Source organism: Cucurbita maxima, unplaced genomic scaffold, assembly GCF_002738345.1.
Source record: "Cucurbita maxima cultivar Rimu unplaced genomic scaffold, Cmax_1.0 Cma_Scf00006, whole genome shotgun sequence".
NCBI lineage: Eukaryota > Viridiplantae > Streptophyta > Magnoliopsida > Cucurbitales > Cucurbitaceae > Cucurbita > Cucurbita maxima.
This window is the reverse complement of record NW_019272022.1, coordinates 5,041,286-5,062,585: the sequence shown is the minus strand read 5'-3', so window position 1 is coordinate 5,062,585 and position 21,300 is coordinate 5,041,286. Positions and strand designations below refer to the sequence as shown.

Here is a 21,300-nt window from a genome sequence, read left to right as displayed (position 1 = left end):
TTTTATTTCAAAAAAAAAAAAAAAAAAAAAAAAACTCATATTTTTTTAATATAATTCGTAAAATATTATATTATATTATATTATTTCGTTATAGATTGAAATCAAGTGGGATAATAAAAAAATAATTTAAAATACTAGTTGTCACAGATGGTTTTATTAAATAAAAAAATTAAACAAAATAGAGTTGAATTAGTTTCTTGCAATATAATAATAGTTTTTTATATATGGATATTAAATTAATTTCCATAAAACTCGAAATAGAGTAGAAAATTTTGAAATAAAAGATATTTTATTTTCAAATGACCAAGTCCAATATTAAATAAAATAAGATTAAAAAAATAGATTTAGTTTCAATATAATAAATAAAGTAAATGATAGGTTTGAATTTCAAAAATATTATTATTATTAATTTATAAATCTAGATACCTTAATAAATGGAAGACAGAGAATTTCTTTTTAGAAATTAATTATTTAAATATTTGTTTAGTACAATATCTTATGTAAAATTTTTAATTATTTATAATTTGGATATAAAATTATAGGATTTATTAAAAAAAAAAATACTTTTTTACATTTTTTTTATGGTTTAATTTAGATAATAAAAAATATTTTGAAATTCAACAAATACTTTTAAAAAACACCACAAATTCTTTGAAAGGAAGAGGAGCCTTTTTATTTGAATTTTTAGACAATTTTAAACTCAATGAATGGTTATTTATGTCTAAATCGATTGAACTATACTCAAGTTAACTGTAAATTTATTTATTTATTTATTTATATTTTTTTTAGGAAGAAAGAAAGTAAACGACATTGATCAGAAATCTCAAAAGAAAGACTTCTCTAGTCTCTACCACAAAAATAAAAGATAGATAGATATAGAGTCAAAAAGAGGACGTGGTGCCCTTAAGAGCGGAAGGACATAGTTTTTGTTTGACTAAAATCTATAAACATTTACTCGTAATAAATGAATGTTGACATTTTGTAAACTTAGCATCAATGAGTGTGGAAAAATAATTAATTAAATAGTATAATCCTCGTATTCCTTTCGTTCGGGACTACGTAGTTCTGTTTATGGAAGACATTTATCTAAATCTTGTACCGTGTCGAAGAGTGAGATCGACTAAATTGAAGTTTCTCGAACCCTAAAAACTTAGAAAAAAAAATTAGTTTAAATTTCCCTTAAAAAATAATCCAAACCCTATCCATTTTCTCAATCCATTTACAAAAAAAAAAAACAAACCTCTCCCCTTTCAACATGGAACTCCAAGCCGACAAAACCCCACTTTTCGAGGACGTCGAGGAAGACGGCGACGAGGAAACCGGCGAACTTTCCGACGACCGGCGCACCGTTCTGGATCTTCACCTCTCAACAACAAAGCCCAGAATTTTCTCATGCAATTATTGCCACAGAAAATTCTTCAGCTCCCAAGCTTTGGGTGGCCATCAAAATGCCCACAAACGAGAGAGGACTTTAGCCAAACGAGTTCAAAGATTCCATTGGGTGGCGGCCGCAATTCCGCTTCACGGCGGCGCGTTTCACGGACGATCGTTGGGAATTCACGCGCACGCTCAGCAAATTCAGAAGCCTCTGGGCTTTTTTGGTGGGCCTACTTCCTCTCCTCCATTGTGGCCGAGGCCAGTGTTTATGGGTCAGCAGCCGGCGGTGGAGCGGCTGACTACGACGATTGGTGGCCGGAATTTTGGGAGGTATGATGACGTGGCTAGATGGCCGGCGATTGGAGGCTCAAACGCCGGTAATGAGAATATTAATCATGATAATATTGTTCATTCTCAGACCAAACAAGATCAAGGTCAAACCAATTTCCTTGACTTGTCTCTTAAACTCTAACTCCAATCACATTATTGTTGTTATTTATTATTAATATTAGATTATATCTTAATTATTGGGTTAAATTACTCGTTAATTTTTAATTTAAATTTATATATCTTTTAGATTATATGTCTATTTAGCGATAAATTAATTAATATTAATATTATTATTTTGGTAATAAATTCATAGATTTGATATCTTTTCTCAAAACAACTTTGAAAAGCCATGCAATATTTCGAGCATTTATTATGATATAATATATGTAGTTTTTTAAAGGATTTTCTTATTTTTCTATTTAATTAAAGTAAAGATTTTCATTATTATATAGATTTAATTTGGTGCAAAATTGGAATGAAAATATTTTTTATCATATAGATTTAATATGATAGGAATAATAATTTTTTTTTTTAAATCTTTCAATTTAATTATTTCCTTTTGCAATAAATGTTGTTGGTTTCACTTTATTCAGATGTATGCATTTATTGAATAAATATATGGAATATAAATTTGTTTGCACTTATATCATAATAAAGTATGAAATTTGAAATTAAGTGGAGAGTTGGTAGGAAAATTTTACTCAACACAATCAACAAAATAAATCTATTACTTAAGTAATAATTGAATAATAGAAAATAAGTTGAAAAATTAGATTATTTTGTACCAAAAAAAAATTATTCCTAACTTATAAACATTTTAATAATATCTTTAAACTTTAAAAAAATAAAAATAAAAAACATTATAAGAGAAAAATTATTAATATTTTGTTTCAGTATTAATAAACTTTTAATATAGTTTCATTTTAATATTTTTTGAAAAGTAAAAAAATACCCTTAAAAGGGATATTAATTAAATTTAAAAATTTTTAAAGTTAAACTTGTAAAAATATTTTTATTAATTTAGCTAAATTTATTTACAAAAATTTTTAATTTTTATTTATTTTTACATTAATTAGACTTTGTCAATTGGACGGTAAGAAACCAATTAGATTAATTGATTGATGGATTTGATTAGCATTTATTATGAGGGACAAGACACTAATGAAAATGTTTAGATGTTAATTATTTTAATTAAGGTTTAAGAATGACCTTAAGATATAATGAGAAGCCAAGCAGGCTACTTTTGCACATCTAATTAATTTTTTTTTTTTTGTTTATTTTCAGAAAAAAGTCGGGTTCGGTCAACATCATGAAAATTCATTATTTTTCTTATTCAAAAATGTTTAATTGAGAGAGTTTAGTTCTAAACCAATTGAAATGTTGATATTCAAAACACCAACATAAATATAATGTATTTTAAAAAATATCAAAACTTTTTGTTGTTTACAAATATGTTTAAGAAATCTCTAAACTTTCAATTTTATGTCCGGTAGGTCTCTAACAAATCCAAAAATTTTAATTTTCAAATATAAATTTGAATTCATGTCTAATAAAACTAGTGATTTTGAAAGTTTAGGGACTTAACACACATAAACCTCAAAGTTCAGGGACTATCCAGATAATTCCATCCGAGTAAACATAAATAGTGGCAGCAAAAGTTTAAAAGCAAAGTAAGATCCAGACCAAGTTAACGTAAAACTCAGCAACATTCATGCAGACAAAACAGACAGTCAACCAGAAGAAAAATCCTATATGATCATCATAATAAGCTCACATGAGAAAACAACAAATCTTAAAAAGTCTTCTTCCCAATCTTTACAACAGGAAGGAACTCAGGTTCTTAAAAAAAACAAACATTAATGTCCAATTTACATTCAAACTATTCAAGTTTGAGAACTCAAGTTTTGAATATGAACATGAGAGAGGAATCATAAAAGCAAGAAAAGAGACTCTGCCTTGGTTGATCAATTATGATGCCACAAAAGCTAACGCTCTAATAATTTGAACATAATCAAATGCATGATTTTGCTTAGTTTCGCTTAGTTATCGACATCTAGCTTTTGAAAAGCATGCTAAAGCAAAGAATATGATACCCTCCCTTGGCATGTATAGATATGCATGAACTGAGGAGGACGGCTGTGTGAGTTTGGGTCAACTTGCACGTACTTTGACCATTCTAACGAGAAAACAGTCTGACCCTACTACATTTAGTTGATATAGCAACATCAACTTAGATAGGTGGTTACTGATGGTTACTGATGGTTACTATAACTTGAGCTCATTCTCTCTAAACCCTTTACGCACTTTGACTATTCTAACGAGAAAATTGTATGACCCTACTATATCTAGTTGCTATGAAAACTCATAAGATAATTCAATCTTAGATAAGTGGTTACAGATGGTTGCTATGACCTGATTTCATTCTCTCTAAACCCTTTATATTCACGACTCTTATTAACTACTAAGCCAACTCAAAGTGGGTGAAGGCCGTGTGGCTCAAAAGAAAAGGAAATAGGAGATCAAACTCGGACATTATTACGAGAGCACAAGCAAGAGAAATTGGCCACGACCTCTGATGGCTTCCATTCCAAAAATGTGAGCGGGTTTCGAGTGACTGACATTCACGAAAAATTTAGATCCCAAATCCATAACATGATTTGTATTTCCAAAAGATATGATTGCAGCTAGCAATTACAGTCAAACAACATTGATAACAAAGATCACATAGTTCTGCAACAAATAACCAATAGTAATCTAGAGAAACAACAGTTCAGTCATTTCTTTCAATGATTCTAGCAGGATCAATTGTGAAGGCTTTTTGTCAGGTAAAGCTATAAGTTTTCGACCCTTTTTTGGGTGTTCTTAGCCAACTGGTAGAGAACCTTTTGTAATCACCAAAGGCACTAAGTTCTACTTGTTTGTAATCACTCAGGTCCCTCAGCTTTTTATTAACAGATGATCCCCAAAAAATAAAACTGCATAGATGTTAACACTAATCATGATTCATGAACTACGGCTATTGCAAATGACGATATAAAGGAAGAAAACATAATCTTGAATACCTTAAAAAATGGTAACAACTGCGTTCGATGTTGTCAATGAAGCGTATGGTTTATCTTTCCACAAACGACTCGACAATTCCCAGCCATCGAATAAGTTCACATCTGTCTTTGTTCATCATATATTCATGCAAAAACATAGAGAGCTCCTTATCTATCCCCCTTTCTGCTAAGAACTCCCGAAATTTCGTCTGGATTTTGCCACTCAATTTCCTGAAATTAACAAATACCAAAAGTATCATTAGTAAACAAAGGAGTTAGAGCCCAACAAGCCTATAACTTAACTTCACTGAACTAAATTGTGCATTGTGATACCAGCCAACCAATTTTGCAAATATTATTGTGGGTCGAGAATACAATGTGGCTGATAATTTCATACTAAAGGATGTAAGAGAAAATTTAAGAATGATATTTAGCTAATCCGAGCATAGATCATAGAATAAAACATCAATTACCATTTTAAATATATGCGAATCGTTCTATTCATTATTAAGAACAGATAGATTTGAAGTTAAATTTTAATTAGACAGCCATATTGAACATCCAAATTCACAACAAAATGGTCAATGATTCGTAATCACCATACAAAAGCGGGCGAAGCAACAACAAAATCACAGAAGGAACGAGAAACTGAGTATCTGAGATAAGCAATACCGAAAATCAGGCCCCATGTAGGGTCTCGCAAGAGTCCTATCTCGTTTAAGAACATATAGCTTCTGAACCTCCAAAGAATCAGGCCATGCCGAGCACACAAACTCCAAATCCTCAGAACCTTCCCCCTTCGAAATGTCAACAAGCACGCTAATGTGAAGACGAAGGTCTTCTTCACCATCGCTATCGTCTCCAAGTTTGGGAACCGATTCACAGCCATCAAACATCGTCGCTTCAATTTTAATATCTTCAGTGTCTCCAAATTTCCCTTTCAATGTAATCCACTGCATTCCCGGTCGGTCTTCAACCGAAAATGCACCGAATCTCGTTGCAGGCTATAAGATTACGCAGCAAAAAATTAAAGCAAACATTCGTAATTGCAAATTGCAAAATGTAGGACAAGGAAATGGATCGAGAAAAGGAAGAGAAAATAATCGGTGAACCTGATGAGGAGGAGCGTAATTTGACTGGTACTCAATCTCGTTACGAAGTACTCTGAGAGCGATGGCATCGAAGGGAGATTTGGGATTGGCAGCGGAAACGAATGGCCTGGTGAAGGGCGATGTTGAGATGATTGTGCTTCGTGAAGGAGAACTGTGGCGGCAGCATAATCGACGAGTGAAGAAGTTACTGTAAGATCGAATCTTCCGGTGAGATGATCGGAAAATCGCCAACATGATTAAAGATTCCGGTGGTAAAAATTCACAACTTCGGGGTTTTTGGTCCCAATTGGAACGAAGTGAAGGAAGAGGGTTTAGTACCAGAGCTCAGAAGATCCCAAAAATGAGCCCAAAAGTTTTCACTTCTGAAAACGGGCACGTTTAAAATAAAAAATAAAAATAATAAAAATAAAAACATTATTTTTTTAGATTAAACTAATAAAAATATTCTTAAATTTTTTTTAAAATTTCAAAAATATATTTCAATAATTTTGTAAATTAATTTTGGAGATAACACTTTATTTCAAAAATAAAAGGCATTAAGAAAGTTTTATTATGCTTAAACCTTTTTTAAAACTTCATGAACGATTTTTTTTTTTTTTTTTTTTACTCCAAAAACTTTTTTTATAAAAAATTCAAAAATATATTTAACCATACCCAGTTTCAAAAATAGAAGTTTTATTTTTTTATTTTTTTTATAAAGGTAATAAATTAAAAAGTTAAACAATATTATTAAAAAAATTTAAAATACTAACCACTCCCATCCAAAATTAATTGAGATTTTTTTAAAAAAATTAAGGGTATTATTGAATCTTTCATATATTTATTTTTTGGGATAAAAACAAAAATATTTTTATTAATTTTTTTTTTTTACCCACAGAGATGTGAAAGACTATTATTATACCCACATGTGTAAAAAAAATGGTAGGTGGGTCCAAGCGCGAACTTGGACAAAGCTTAGGGAGAGCTCAGTATATCACTATTAGTCTCACAGTTTTAAAATGCGACTACTGGTTGGAGTAGGGCTAGACTCTCTCTATAGTTGACGCGTTTTAAAATCGTGAGACTAACCGCGATACATGACGCGCCAACTCCGTGACTAAACAAAGAATGAACATTAATTTTTCATGAGCGAAGATCCACAAGCATGATGATAATAACAGGTGTAAATAGTAAATTATACAGCAACCAAGAATGAACATTAATTTTTCCAGCCTTACTTCTAAAACCTTCTTTGTTTACCTTTCTGTACAAAATCACAATTGAAATACTCAAATTTGGAAGGTTATATTGTTCAACAATGAAAGGTAATAAATGTATAGCTACTGTGTACCTGTAATTGAAGCTTCTTTACTTCATGTCCTGAAAGCTCATCACTGAGGTAGCGGCCCTTTAGCTAGATCACTGTATTGTTTCTCTAGTTGTGGACTTGCACACGAGAACAGCGATGGCTTTTGCTTCTTTAACTTGATCCCGAACAAGAACGATCGTAAAGGAATTCGGGTTCGGGTCAACGCTTTCGATTCAGATTGAATGCTCTTGTCTGCTGAAATGCCAAATTCTTGATCAAGTCTTAGTAAAGACTTCTCGATTTGAGCTTGTAGAGCTCGAACTCGATCCTGACCGACTTCTAACTCATCAGCAATCTTCCTGTTTTCTTGTATCATGTTGAGAACTTCACCTTGAAACTTTGCAGCTTGATAATCGTTCATTTCTGATCCTTCTTCACTTGATTCTTCTTCTGTGATTCTTGATATTTCGTTTTGTATGTCGGTTAAGGATTTGTATCGGCTGCTTACTTCATCTGTCAATACTGCGCTATGTTCCAACCAGAGGGATAGTTCAGTTTGGATCTCTCTTAGGTGTGTGTAGATAGGTCGAGCGTCGGATTCGATCGACGACTGTTGATGTTTCACACTTCCTTCTAGCATGTCTTCTCTTAACTTTTGCAGCTCTGCTTGAAGGTCTTGGATTGAAGTCTGGAACTTTTGAATCTGATGAACTGCCGTGCTGAATCGCAGCCAGAATTCGAGATTCATCTCTAGTTGTCCGTCGATATGCGAGCGGATTCGTTCTTCCATAGGTGACATGATGATAATGGATTTACTACTCACACTCCTTGCTTTCCTCTTTGCTGTCTCTTTTCTTGGTAAGCTTGCATTTCTCAACAATTTGTAGCTTTCTTCTGTGGAATCGGCGCTCGGTTTGCCGTAGAAATCGGGAGTCGAAACTTGTTCTAAGTATGGACTTGAGGATTCGGAGTACAAGGAGCTAGGAGCCTCATGAATGGTTTCTTGGGACTGCTCCAGCTCCTGATCCTGCTCCTGTTCCCGCTCCTCATCTCTTGCATTAGTTTCTTCATCTATATCTGCATTATTCACTAATGATTTTATAACATCATCTTTGGTGGAAATGGCATCTTTTAGTTCTTTAACCTGCATCGCCAACTCGAAGATGCTGTCGCGATTCTTCTGTTCGACTTCGCTTAGCTTGTTTCTTACATCTTTGTAGTCCCTCAGCACTGATGTATACTCCTCCAGTAAAATCTTTTCTCTGTCTTCTAATCCTTTCAAGAACATCTGCCTCAAGGTCGGATGCTTTTCTTCCTCCAAATCATGAGTATCATCTGTTTGAGCCTTGGATCTTTCATGTTCTTCCTCATGTATTGATTCCTTAGCTGCTTCTTCAGCTGCAATGCTTGGAATCTCTCCCAGTTTCAATCCTGTATCTGTTGAAAACGTTGTTGTTTTCACATCAGGATCAACCATCATTACATCTTGTATGAACTCAGAATTGTCAGCCTCATTCATTTCCATTGTCTGTAATTTACCAAATAAGTGATCGAGATTACAACTCGCTTCGGTGAACTCGGTTTGAAGATTGTTGTTCTGTATTTGAACATTCTGATTTAGATTGTTAACTCTGGCTAATTCGGCCTCCAATTCTTGTATCTTCTTCTTCATGGTCTCTGAATTCTCCACAAGAATCTCCTTTTCTTGTTCCAATTGTTGGACGTTTGCTTGGAGTTCATCTGTTTCTGATTTAAGTCGTCTAACAAGAGATGTCTGAGAAGAAACTGTAGTTTCAAGTGTGACAATCTTGTTTACAAGTTCATCGATTTTCTCAGCCAATTCAGAAATGGTGAATGAGCTATTTGAATTCATTTCCAGATACTCTCTGATCTTCTGACTTAGAAGCTGTATATCATGTTTGTTTTCAGCTGTGCAAGCGGCCAGTTGATTTGAGGTTGTCAATTCTGTTTCAATGCTTAAATCTTCTTGTAAATCAATGGATTCATGATTCTCTGTTGGGTTTGATATGAACTTACATTTGAGACTCTCAAAATCTTTAACCACTTTCTTGATTCTGCCATTCTCTAGTTTTGTTTCTTCAACTGTTTTCTCCTGTTCTTCTTGCAACCTACTTAGAGATTCTCGGCAGGCGTTCAGAGCTGTGGTAGCCATTAACGTTCGAGCTTCGTTATCTTCGATAATCGAGCCAATGCCGAACTCATCCTGTAAGCTACTGATTCTTTTTTGCATTTGTGTGATACTGTTTTCCATGTCCCAATATCTTTCGCCCTCGCGTTCATACAAGCTCTTAACGAATTCCATTTCGGTTTGAAGAGCTAGAATTTCTTTATGTAGCTTACTGATTTCTTCTAGAGCTTCATCCTTGGTAAGCCCTGATTTTGGAGTTGAAGCAGCTTTACTACTAGCACTGCTTGCGTTTCTCTTGAGTTTTGTTTTTCTCATCATCGAAGGACTCCTAGAAAACCCCTTCTCGGGAAACTTTGGAACTTCTGGTACTCCTAGTTTTGGTGAGGCACCCGATTCAAACTGGTTAGGACCTTTGCCACCGAAAGATTCTCGAGAAAAGAAATCTACCTCACAATCATCATCGTCATCATCAATCGTGTAATGAACTCGTTCTGGGAAGATCGAAGCTATCATTCGATTTGCCCCTTGAAACTCTTTCGAAAGATGCTCGTATTTCTCTGCTAAAGCTCGGTATGCCCTAAAGGATTCTTCTACGTGTTCTACAAGTTCAGGCCTCTTCCTATAGTACATTTCAGCTCTTTTTGCGAAAGAATCGCCATCGCCTTCAATGATTCTCATCATGTTTTCAACCTTTTCCTCCATATCTATAGTTCCAGAAGCATAATCGATCAGTCCAAAGATCGTTTTAAAGAACTAGCAGCTAATGATTTGCAACATTGATCTCAGATAGCGCAAAAAAACGAATCAAAATACAGGTAATTCCTATCCGATTGAATCAGTACGCCGAAACTACTACAATTTAGGAACAGAGCGTGGATTGCAAGAGCAAAGTATTCATTCAATACAAACTCCAGATTGGAAACCCTAAGACCTCGTTAGACGTAAGATAATCTCGAACCTAAAATCAATGTTCGTTGAGTAAAACGAAAGAAAAAGGAGAAAAACACAGAGATTCATAATCGACAGGCTTGAATCAAGAATGCAGATGCAAAAACCTAATTCAAATGAATTAAAGTGCGAACATACCGTGGAGATTCTGTTCGAGCCATTTCGATTGCTTCGTCCTGATGTGACTGGCCCACCACCATGAATACGCATTACTAGCAGCTCTCTGCAACATCTCTTTCTCTCTCTCTACAGATTCGAAAGAGATTCAAAGTCCATCAGAAGAAGAAGAAGAAACCGATCGACGATGATTGCAACAATGAAAAGTAAAAAAAAAAAAATATACGAAAACGATCGATATCGCAAGATCAATGGCGTCAGAAGGTTTTAGAGTAATGGAGGAGAGTTTTGCAATGCAAATCTACAAAAAAAAATGTTTAGAGAATAGCAACAAAATCCAAAAATGATGAAGATTGAAGATGAAGAAACGGCGCCAGCGAGCAATGCAGATGAGATTAAGAATATTGAGAGATAGAGAGATCGCAGACAGCTTACAGTCGTGGAGGAGAGGATACAGCGGCTTGTTTATAGGTGTTGGGAAGGGAGGACCAAGCCCTTCCATTGATTGCCACGTGGCAATGCCAGTCTGGCCAATCCTGTTTCTGTTATTAATTTTTAGTTACATATCTCCCCGCGTTCAGTTGTCCTTGTGTGCGTGTTTTTTTTAAGGAATCATTTTAGTTGTCTTTGTTGCAACATCTTTTTTATTTATTTATATTATCAAAATTAGTTTTTTTTTTTTTTTTTTTTAAGCTGGTTGTCAATTTATTCTCAAATTCACGTGACAAAAACGGTACAATTTATTTGAGGGAGAAAAACGTGACCAAGAAAATAAAGAAAATTTGAACGACCATTTGATGCTTGCTAGACAGGCCCCAATCTAAGAGATTGAGTGAAGCAAAACTTTAGGCACGAAAAAGCTTTAGATATTAAGTTGTGTTACCTCGTGAGGTTGAGCATGGCTTCGGTCCCTGTTCTCCCTCGTCGAGGGAGATCATGTGGGTTTAGGTTTGTCTTTACCGTCCTATATCACCCCGACATAAACTAAAATTAAAATGGATATATGCGTACATAATTGCATAATTATTTAAAATAAAATTTAAAATTAATAACTTAGAATTAATCTAAAAGAAAATAAAGTAATTAATGAAAATATAGTAATATTTCATGTTTTAGAATTTTAATATTTAATTTTAACAATTATTGGAAATAGGCTGGATAGTATATTTATACAGCAAATTAACTATAAAATATTATTAATTTATTTATTTATAAAATACTATTAATTAATTATGAACAAATTACCAACCAGACCAATCAAAATTAACTTCTCCTATTTCTAACATAAATTCATAAAATAGTAATAATAAAATTTAAAAACAAAGATGTGTGCGGCCTTTTGGGCTTCGAGCTCGAATGGGCTTAAGCAAAATCGACTTGGGCCAGTTTTTGGGCCCTAAGGTCAGAGGTAAAATAGATGGGCCCAACATTGATAGGGCAGCTTTGAAAAAGGGGCCAGATCTTAACTTCAAAATATTTTAATTACAATATCATCGTTTCATATCATTTAATAATTAATTAATTTGTCACGCAGATAAGTATATGATTAAAAATTAACAAAGTATTAAAAAAAATGCTCAATCATGTCTTTGTTAATGTAGTGAACAAAAGTCTACAAAGCTACATCAGAATAATTATAAGTTCTTCATAAGGGAATAACAGATTCCCAGAAACAATGTATTTTGGTTTAGTATTGTGAATCAATTCTCTAAAATACATCAACACAGCTTTTCAAACTTATCTACGCACCAGCATTGCACTTTCCCGCCGTTTCTATTCCCTCCGGCCACCGGAGAATGACCTGAAAGACAAACACACCTATTTAACGGTTGCAGTTCTCTTTCTCATCCACTCTTTTTGGAACAATAAGTTCATGTTCTTTGTTCCCGCCAACTGAATCTTCCGGCTGATCGGAGTTCCTCTCCCTCAGTAGGTTGCTGCCATTGGCAGCGGCGGTGGCGGATCGCATCGCTCGGGGAAGTTTCAACGGGATGTTGGCAACCTCATTCGAGTCGTTTTCTGTCTTCTGGATGGGCTCAGGTATTTCTGGTTGGGAAGATGGTTGTGGTGTAGGAATGAGTTGAATTGTAGATTTTCTCCATTTCTTTCTCTGGTTTGGCTTGTTTGACTTCGATTTCGCCTGTTTGGTTAGGAGGGAAAATTGGCCAAATAAGTGAATAGGATGTGAGAATCCAAGTTCGTTTGAAAAACTACAACCTAATCTACTCATCCCCGTCCACTTCTAGCAGATATTGTTTGCTTTGGTTCATTACGTATTGCCGTCAACCTCACAATTTTAAAATGTGTCTACTACTTGGAAGAGAAGAGGTTTTCACACCCTCTCCAACCGATGTGGGATCTCACAATCCACCCCCTCCTTTCAGGGTCCAACGTCTTCGCTGGCACACCGTTCGTGCCTGACTCATACAAGTAACAGCTCAAAGTTCACTACTAGCAGATATTGTCCACTTAGGTCTACTATGACGTATCGCTGTCAGTCTCACGGTTTTAAAACGCATCTACTAGGAAGAGGTTCACACTCTTATAAGAAATGTTTTGTTTCCCTTTCCAACCGGTTGTGAAATTTGATAACTAGAATGGTTATTGTTATCTGAATCAAAAAGAAGTTTTAACCAATAAGGAGAATGAAAACGTACCAATGTGTTTCCTATGTCTGATAGAGGCTTTCTTTTTGCGCCACCATCTTCAGCAGGAGGAGCCTCACTTGGCCTCTCAGCCAATGCATTCTGAAGCAACCTTGCACCATTCAAAACAAGGTCACGACTCTCCTCATTGGTTTCACCATTTTCAGTAGCATTTTCAACATCCCCGACTAAGTCCGGTTGCATCGACTCGTCCCGCTCGCTTTTACTGCCTCTGTTTGAACACTTAGATGGAATACAACCACATGACAAGCCACACGCACCACCATTGGCTCTACATTGGCACTTCGTTGTCTTGCAAGAAGAGAATTTGCTGCAAAGGCAGCAAGCAGTGATAGCAGTAGTGGCCTCACTCACACGAACTACCCCATCACCAGAACTATCCGAGTTGAAGTTTGCATTGTTTACATTGTTTGTGTCATCTGAGACGTCCATACTCGAACGGCCCTTAGCTTTAATGATTTGTTTTCTGGTGTGTCGTCGTTTCATTGATTTCTCCCAATTGTAATTGGCATCATTATCATCTGAATAACGATCCGAGTAATCTGAGTCCGAGGTATCCATGTCTGCCAATAAAATGATAGAACTCCGCTGCTCCTGTTCACAACAGCATAGAATTCAATAATATAAAAGGAGGGGAGACTTAAATGTTGTAGCCCAAGCCACCACCAAATACCAATACCAATTGTTGTGGCTTTCGTTACAACAAGTGGTATTAGAGCATTGAAAGTTGTAGCATTACGGCGCAAAACAAGTGGTATCAGAACATTTTTGGTTGTAGCATTCCACTACAATAATTGGGTATCAAAGTATTTTTGGTTGTAGCATTTCGCTACAACAATTGGGTATCAAAGCATTAAAGGTTGTGGCATTTTTGGTTGTAGCATTTCGCTACAACAATTGGGTATCAAAGTGTTAAAGGTTGTGGCATTATGGCACGACATTATATCGATAGAAAAAAAGTGTCACTTACCTGCTTGCGTAAATTATAGTTATGTCCCCCACTATTAATCTGATCTGAAGTGCTTCGCATGGAATGCTTCTTCAAAGCTGAGTTCTGCTGTTTAATATTTATGTAAAATAAAGATTTTAAAAGGCAAAAACGTTAAGAGGAGATAAAATGTTAAGATAAAGAAAAGAAACGTCTTGACAATGAAGAGTCAAAACAAGGAAAAGAAAATAGACTATAAATTTCACCTGATGAATAAGTTCAGCCTTTTGGGCTTCTGATTTCTTAAGCATGCCGCTAAGGTTCACTATTTTTTGCTTCAACTCCCTAATTTCTGAATCCTTCTCCCTAGAAGCAAACTCTTTATCCCATAGCAAACATCTAAATAAAAAAGCACAGATAAATTCATGATAACAAGGTATCTATAATGAATAAAGTTGCATGAGTTGATGCTTCATTACCTTGAAGAGGATGCTAAATTCATCAAAAAATTCATTATATTCTTTGCATCTACAAGAGAGCGAACTTGATGCCAACGTCCCCTACCGCCACCAAGAACGCGCTCGCGTTCTTCTGCCTCTGATAAATGTGAGGCCATAGAAACCAGAGAGCTGGATGACGTAGCAAGCATGTTCTCAAGAGCAAAAATTCTTGAATTTCTCGCACCGGGTGACATTGTTCGAGTACAATCACTGTCCAGACAATTCAAACACATATTCATGTTAAAATACTTATTTGGCAATCAAATATAGAAACCAAGCATCATAGTACAATACTATTTTATTCACCTTAAATTAGCTCCCCTAATCAATTCTTCTTCCTCCTTAAGCCGCGTCAATTCATTGGCCATCTTCGACCTCCTGTAATAGGAAGAATTTCCATTTCTATAAGGGTTTATTGAAATAAAGATGCATTTGAGGCAAGTAAGAAAATAGGAATTGATATTAAATGTTTTATTGTATAGTCAAAATGAGTTTGAGATTTTCAAGAATGCTAAGAAGGAAATACTCAGAAGTGTTTTTCATAAAGGTGCTTGAAACTTACTCTTCCATTTGCCGCTCATATTCAGAACGAACTTCATGCACTCTTACTGTGACTTCAAGTTCATGCTCAATATTCTGCATTAGAGCCTACAACAGAAAGAAAAATGTATTTAGTTCATTCATAATTCAACTGACAATTCAACCTTTATGATATTGTGGAATGCATGATTTGAATAGTCCTTTCTTCTTTTACTCTTTTGGTTACTAAAAAAGTTCAATACCTGAATTCCAGGACCATTTGCTCCGCCACCTGCAGATGAAATATAAATTCCATTAGTCAACAACTTAACAAGAATGCAAACTGAAAAAAGGACTTTTTCAATGCTATATTAAAATTTACTCACCGGAAGTTTCACGTGCTGCCTTTCGAGATTCTAAAAGTTCTTTAAGCCTTTTTGTTGCCTGAGCAGCTTCTTCGGTCTTTCGTTGCAAGACCTGTTCGCAAACACATAGACATTAGAATCATCCAAAACAAACTATGATAAACGAGTGTGCTGATTGATAATCGGCTTACCATTTTCTGCCTTTGATTCAAAGCTAAGAGCTTATGCATCTCATATTCATTTCTCCTGCCCTCCTTCTTCAGCTGATCATATGTAAACAAATATTAAAAAGATAATAAAACCAGTAAAAATCTATCAATGAGATATTGCTCTCGCTTTACCCTTCATTAAGTACGTTCATTTTTTTAGGCTAAAGTTGTTAACCCGATCAACTCGAAAATAGGGTTACAATCCTACCTTCTTTTTAAAAATATTAAGAATATTTAACGTTTGTAACCGATAGTATTGATGCATTGTAACTTGTAAATGTTTGATAATTGAAAATGGTAAGATTTTAATTATTAATGTAGCATGTATGGCGGATAAATATAACTTTTTTTTAATAATTAAAGAGAAAAAAATCTTACCACCTAATCCAACCCAAACCCAAGAATAAATGGCTGAGTTGGATCGGGTATGGTGGATAAAAAAACAAAAGGAGAAACAAAATTGCTTAAGTAAGAGCTTTCGGCTTCAATACCTGGAGAACTTCCTTCTCTCTCGAAGCCTTCCATAGTCTAAATTGCTCAGATTCCTGTTTAATCTTGTGTTGAAGTTGAACCTGGAATACAAAATTGCCTTAGGAGTTTCGACACGTTATATGAAGGTCCTCTAATCTTTAGGATACAAAGATACCTTATGGGACTTAATTCTGTGGATCTCATCCAGTAACCTTTTTGCTGCCTCATCACTCTTTTGTTTCTGTCTCAATATTTGAGCTTGTGCATCCTGTTTCTTCTTCAACTCCGAGACCTGAAGTCCAAAATATGAGACAGTGACATATATATTATACTTCAGGCCTATTTGAAATGAATTTATAAGTGCAAATAGCTTTTTGAACTAAATTATTTGAGGGTCAAGGGCACAAAGCAACTAAATTCACCTGGGTTTCCAGGAAATTCAACTTCTGAAGATATTCTTGCTTCAATTTTTGTGCACCATCATCAGATGTAGAAGATATGCTCGAAAGATTACATTTGAGTACCTCGATCTCTTTCTGAAAAGAAACAAGATAAAGGCAATGACCTGTAAGATATATGTGACGACAGTTAAGCTTGTAGTATATCTTGGATAGAACAATGACCTGTAACGCTCTCTTTTCTTGTTCCAGTTCGTGGACCTTCCTTTCATAATGTTGTTTAAGAACAGAGGTATCCGCACCAGAAAACCGTTTCATTTCAGCCTTCAGCAAAGGAGAGTGAATATACATAAAAAAAGACGAACAAGAACATAGAAAATAAAACTTAAATGAGACAATCTCGGAACAATCAATCTTATACAAAGGATAGGACAGCATGTTGAACAGTTAAGGACAATCAGGATCGAGTAAAAAATTGTGAGAAAAGGCTCCCTAGAAAATTCCATTCTCCAAATTATTCTTTGGAATTAATAATCAGAATCTTTTATTTTCTTATTAATTTGAATGATTATGAATTCTTAACAGATTAATAGTAATCATCATAAATAAAAAGCTATTTAAGAAAATTGATAGGTAGAAAGTATCAGCAAAGCCGGATGTCAAACGAGTGTACCGTACCTCCTTCTGCTCAAGTTTCTTATCCAATTCTTTTAGCTCCCTATCCAATCTTTCTTGCATTGTTGAATGCTCAATCTCCTTCTCATGATCTTCGATTCCATCTGCAAAAATCAACCAGCCCTCTATGTGTTAACATGTCAAACTCGTAGAAAATAACATATCGACTCCAAATACGTCCATAGAACAAATACCAAATAAAAAAATTAACAACGACGTTTATTTGCAAGTTTCTTGCTTCGCAATTATGATCCATCAAGCCACAGTACATCGATTGACTTAATCCATAGAGGTTCTCGTACTAACCTGAAATATCTACAGCTTTAGGATCATAGTCCGACGAATACTCATTTGAACATGGAAATAAGATATTGCTAGAGTTGGGCCTATCATCATCAGACTCCACTAGATCCGCATATCGACTGAGTTTTGGGTTGTTAAAGCTTTGCAAACGCAGTACCTCCCCTTCTAGCTCTTGAATTTTTGAAACATAACTCTTGACTAACTCACAATCCTGGAAGTGGAAAATTATTCGGTTCTCATGTCCAAAGATGAGAACTTTTTATGCAAGCAAATCTAAGAAAGTAAAAATTGCATCAGACCTTATCGAAGTTAGATTCAATCTCATCTAAAGATTTTCCATTCCGCACTGATTCAATTATCATGGCAAGCTTGTCTTTCTCAACCTGAATTATTCAACCGAACAAAATTATTTATACAATAGGGATATCAAGTATCGATAGTAAACTATTATTAAGTATAGAAATATCTTTCTAAAAAGAAAACCTGAGCATCAATAGCACGTTGAGACAAATGATCGCAAGTGACTCGGCGTTCTTGAAGCTCCCGCAACAACTCACCATTGCTTGCTTCAAGTAATGATATTTTGTGCTTTAGCATCTAAACACAAAACCGATGTTAGTTATGCCTCTATATCACATTACATGGAAATCCATGTAAACAATTCCTGAGAATGATACGAACCTGAAGCTCCTCATATGGTAAACCTGCATCACCGCGGTAGAATAAAAGCTCAGCTTGCAACTGCTCAATTTGACTTCGCATTTTCTGTATCTGAGCTCCTACAGGATCTCGGTTGATCTAAAAAATAAAAAATCGAAATAAGTAATAATGAAAGAAAGATCTCAAAGAAAACCAAGATATAAAAAAAGAATTAATTCTAGATAGAAACTTACAACTGCTTTATTTTGAATATTGCGAGCACGATTAGCATATTTTAGCGTGTTCAGGGTCTCCTCAGCATTTGAGTCGGCAGGACTAACACAAGCTATGCAGGTGGATGATAAACATAATTATTAGAAATGTGGAAAAGAAACTATCAAGTAAGTTAAAAACTTCAACTCAAAGAAATGGAATACCAATCATCACCGTTCTGCTGTTGCCTCCAAGAGAATCCTATAAATTCAACTCCATTGGTTAGCCAGGATGCTTTGGGAAACAGGATACTGCACTTAAATTATTGGACAAATATTTCTAGTATTTTTTTTTTCCTTCAATAAGGACTACACCATTTAACTTCCATTTTATTCTGTAACGCGTGAGCAAAAACTAATCAAAGGTCAGGCATCCTAAGATCTAGAAGCATACAAATCTCAATAATTAGTCACAATTGAATCGTTTTAACTATTTTAACTGACATCCAAATTACAATGAGTCAGGTCAAAAAGCTTCTGAACACGAAAGTACGAAGTTCCATTAAAAAAAAACAAACAGACATGCCTGTAGCAAACGTGTTAATTTGCTATCACGGTAGGGAACATGACACCCTTCTCTTCGTTTCTTCTCATCTCCCAATGCACTTATGACATTACCGAGAGCCAAAAGGCCTTTGTTGATGTGAACACCTAAAAAAAATCAGAACCCCTAAAAGATTAATTACAAGCATATCATTCTAAGGTCAACTGGCAACTTAAAAAATAGAAGTTCAATTCTAAGTCAGAGATAAGTCTGTCACAAGCCTATTGTACAATAGCATTATCAACAATACCTTCTTTAAAGCGCATGCCGTCTGCACCTGTTCGTTTTGCTCTTTCAGATCCTGCAAGATCCACCAAATGTAGCTTTGCACAAAGAATGTCGTCACATGAATCATCATGAGTCATGCCTCGCCTAGGCTTTTTCTTTTGCTCCATGGTAATCGTAAAGATGGCATGTGATCGACTGAAATATAATGCAAAAAGGAACCATGCTTATACATCAATAGATGAACTAAAGAAAATATAGCAGTTACAAAAGTTTAATACATAATAGAAGCAAAATTTCATGAATTTAATTCTGATTGCAAGAGTCCAACTTCAGAAAGTATGAACTGTGTCAATTTTATACCTTGACTGACTATTCATGTTGGTACTTCCAGTTGCACGTGCTAAGGAACCACAGGACAAGTGAGACGTCATTTCTTCTGTGGTCTGAACCTCTGCCTCAGTGACACCAACAAGCGTAATCCCACCATTCACAGTTTCTCTTATTTGTATTGGAACTCGCGGAGGAGCATAAGGCTTTGTTCCTTCAGCCTTTGTGTTGGGGCAAGCATTTGCGTCGAGCAAATCAAACACTTCTTCCTTGAATATCTGTCATAAGCGTATTCATGAAATACAAACAGATTAGATATTGGTAAATAAATTTCAAAAAACAAGAGTAATTCAATAGTCAGTTCTATATTACCTCAATAAATGAAACTCTGATCAAGAATTCTGTAGAATCCTCCATTTTCTTGACCTTTTTAAATATATTTTCCATTACTTTCGGTATTACTCCATCCTTACTTCCTTCACCACTATAATTTGTTCCCATTGTGTAAGTCTTTCCAGACCCCGTCTACATAAATGACAATAACTACGATCGTCATACGAGCATCAAACCAACCGCAAATAGTCAAAGTTGAAGCAATGGAAGAAAAGCAACTGAAAAATAACTAGATGTTAAACCTGTCCATAAGCCAGAACAGTGGCATTATAACCCTGAAATAGTGCGTCAACTAATGGAGCGACACAGTCGTCGTATAATGCATAAGATGGCGATCCAGCACTACCGTACACATTGTCATATGTGAAAACATGAGATCCAATTTGAACCTGTTAATAGCACCCACTCACAATCGAATCATTCAGTGAATCACAACGAAAATTCCACAAACACAAAACAGGGAACAAAAAACTCCATATCCATCGGAAAATATAACAGAATCAAAGCATTACAATTCCAGCATAATCTAAAAAGAAAAAGAACCGGCACCTGAGGTTCTCCAGGCACAACGGTAATACAATCAGTACATCCAACCATAAGCTCCGGTGTAATCAAAGGCCTAATATTAACAGCAACACGAACAGATTGCGAAGAATCTGCTGATTTCCCGTCCAAGTTCTCCATTGGAAACCTAAAACAACTAAAATTAACTTGTTCTAAGCAGGAAAACAAAAATTACAAAACCTCCAACCAACGAATCAACGGAAAACATCGCAAGTTTTAGATGAACTCTCAAATCAACCCAATCTGATAAAATAACAACGAGAATGTAAACCTAAATTACCTGAAAAGGATCGAGAAATGAAGCCGCAGAGATTTGGAGGGAGAAGGGAGGGGGGCGCTGTCCGCGAAGGATTTTGAAATTCGTAAAGACAAAAACAGAATGCGATTTTTAAAAGGGCAAAGTCGCAATATCCATCGATTTTATTAATCGAAATGGATGGAGAATTGGCGCCCAGGTCCGGATTCAAATGACCGGGGTCACGTGCGTGTCACGTGATGGGCAACGGCTTTTGCCTTTTTTGAATCTAAAATTGGGAAACCCATTGATCGCCAAAACTTAAAATAGACGATCTATCTAATCCTCCCAAAATGGGTCACGTGCAACATGCGTGACCTGGCTTTAATTATCCACTTTCAAATAAATATATGACCAAATTCAAAATGGATTCGGGCTCAACGGTAATAAGACTGGCCCATTTCGGCCCATCTGGGCCCATCGCAGATCAGTCTGGGCTCGCTATGGTTTCAATGAGTGACCTCGTGGGGCCCACGCGGGTTTCGTTTCAAATCGAACAGGCGGGTGATCGGATCAAAGCAAACTCAAATTTAAATATCTATTTTATTTGTCAAGTAATTTTAGTTCAGTGTCCTAATAAGATGAAATATGCTTAAATTAAGTTAATTTTTTTTATTAGGACGCATTTTAGACATTTCCTTA

The 21,300-nt window shown here is 35.3% G+C and overlaps 4 protein-coding genes and 1 long non-coding RNA gene across 7 annotated transcripts; 1 reads left to right on the top strand and 4 right to left on the bottom strand.

Annotated features, from left to right (window-relative positions):
* The first annotated feature begins 1,229 nt into the window (after positions 1-1,229).
* Positions 1,230-1,849, top strand: LOC111480379 (zinc finger protein 3-like). The gene has a single exon (XM_023125376.1). The coding sequence runs from the start codon at positions 1,256-1,258 to the stop codon at positions 1,847-1,849; it is 594 nt and encodes a 197-aa protein (XP_022981144.1). The 5' UTR covers positions 1,230-1,255.
* Positions 1,850-3,360: 1,511 nt separating this feature from the next.
* Positions 3,361-21,024, bottom strand: LOC111480819. The gene is made up of 3 exons (XR_002717928.1): positions 21,014-21,024; positions 3,759-4,682; positions 3,361-3,538 (listed from the first exon to the last, which is right to left on the bottom strand). It is a non-coding gene; the product is annotated as an uncharacterized LOC111480819 (long non-coding RNA).
* LOC111480818 (uncharacterized protein At2g39795, mitochondrial-like) lies at positions 4,740-6,201 on the bottom strand. Its single transcript, XM_023125999.1, has 3 exons — positions 5,861-6,201; positions 5,421-5,752; positions 4,740-4,979 (listed from the first exon to the last, which is right to left on the bottom strand). The coding sequence occupies exons 1-3, from the start codon at positions 6,092-6,094 to the stop codon at positions 4,820-4,822; spliced, it is 726 nt and encodes a 241-aa protein (XP_022981767.1). The 5' UTR covers positions 6,095-6,201; the 3' UTR covers positions 4,740-4,819.
* LOC111480817 (protein NETWORKED 2A-like) lies at positions 6,954-10,781 on the bottom strand. Its single transcript, XM_023125998.1, has 2 exons — positions 10,384-10,781; positions 6,954-10,001 (listed from the first exon to the last, which is right to left on the bottom strand). Exons 1-2 carry the CDS (start codon positions 10,475-10,477, stop codon positions 7,231-7,233), a joined length of 2,865 nt encoding a protein of 954 aa, XP_022981766.1. The 5' UTR covers positions 10,478-10,781; the 3' UTR covers positions 6,954-7,230.
* Positions 11,921-20,781, bottom strand: LOC111480816 (kinesin-like protein KIN-4C). Of its 3 annotated transcripts, none has more exons than XM_023125996.1 (28): positions 20,644-20,781; positions 20,349-20,499; positions 20,042-20,188; positions 19,779-19,931; positions 19,440-19,684; positions 19,102-19,274; positions 18,834-18,958; positions 18,473-18,509; positions 18,290-18,381; positions 18,078-18,194; positions 17,880-17,993; positions 17,696-17,779; positions 17,400-17,607; positions 17,097-17,197; positions 16,644-16,742; positions 16,443-16,556; positions 16,196-16,312; positions 16,041-16,121; positions 15,532-15,603; positions 15,362-15,452; positions 15,239-15,267; positions 15,019-15,104; positions 14,763-14,834; positions 14,436-14,666; positions 14,223-14,355; positions 13,999-14,085; positions 13,020-13,622; positions 11,921-12,502 (listed from the first exon to the last, which is right to left on the bottom strand). In XM_023125996.1, exons 2-28 carry the CDS (start codon positions 20,481-20,483, stop codon positions 12,185-12,187), a joined length of 3,864 nt encoding a protein of 1,287 aa, XP_022981764.1. In that variant the 5' UTR covers positions 20,484-20,499; positions 20,644-20,781; the 3' UTR covers positions 11,921-12,184. The 3 variants fall into 3 exon arrangements, with proteins under 3 accessions (XP_022981764.1, XP_022981762.1, XP_022981763.1); XM_023125994.1 differs by having other exon boundaries at positions 20,349-20,490; positions 20,644-20,775; XM_023125995.1 differs by having other exon boundaries at positions 13,999-14,082; positions 20,644-20,774.
* Positions 21,025-21,300: the final 276 nt, after the last annotated feature.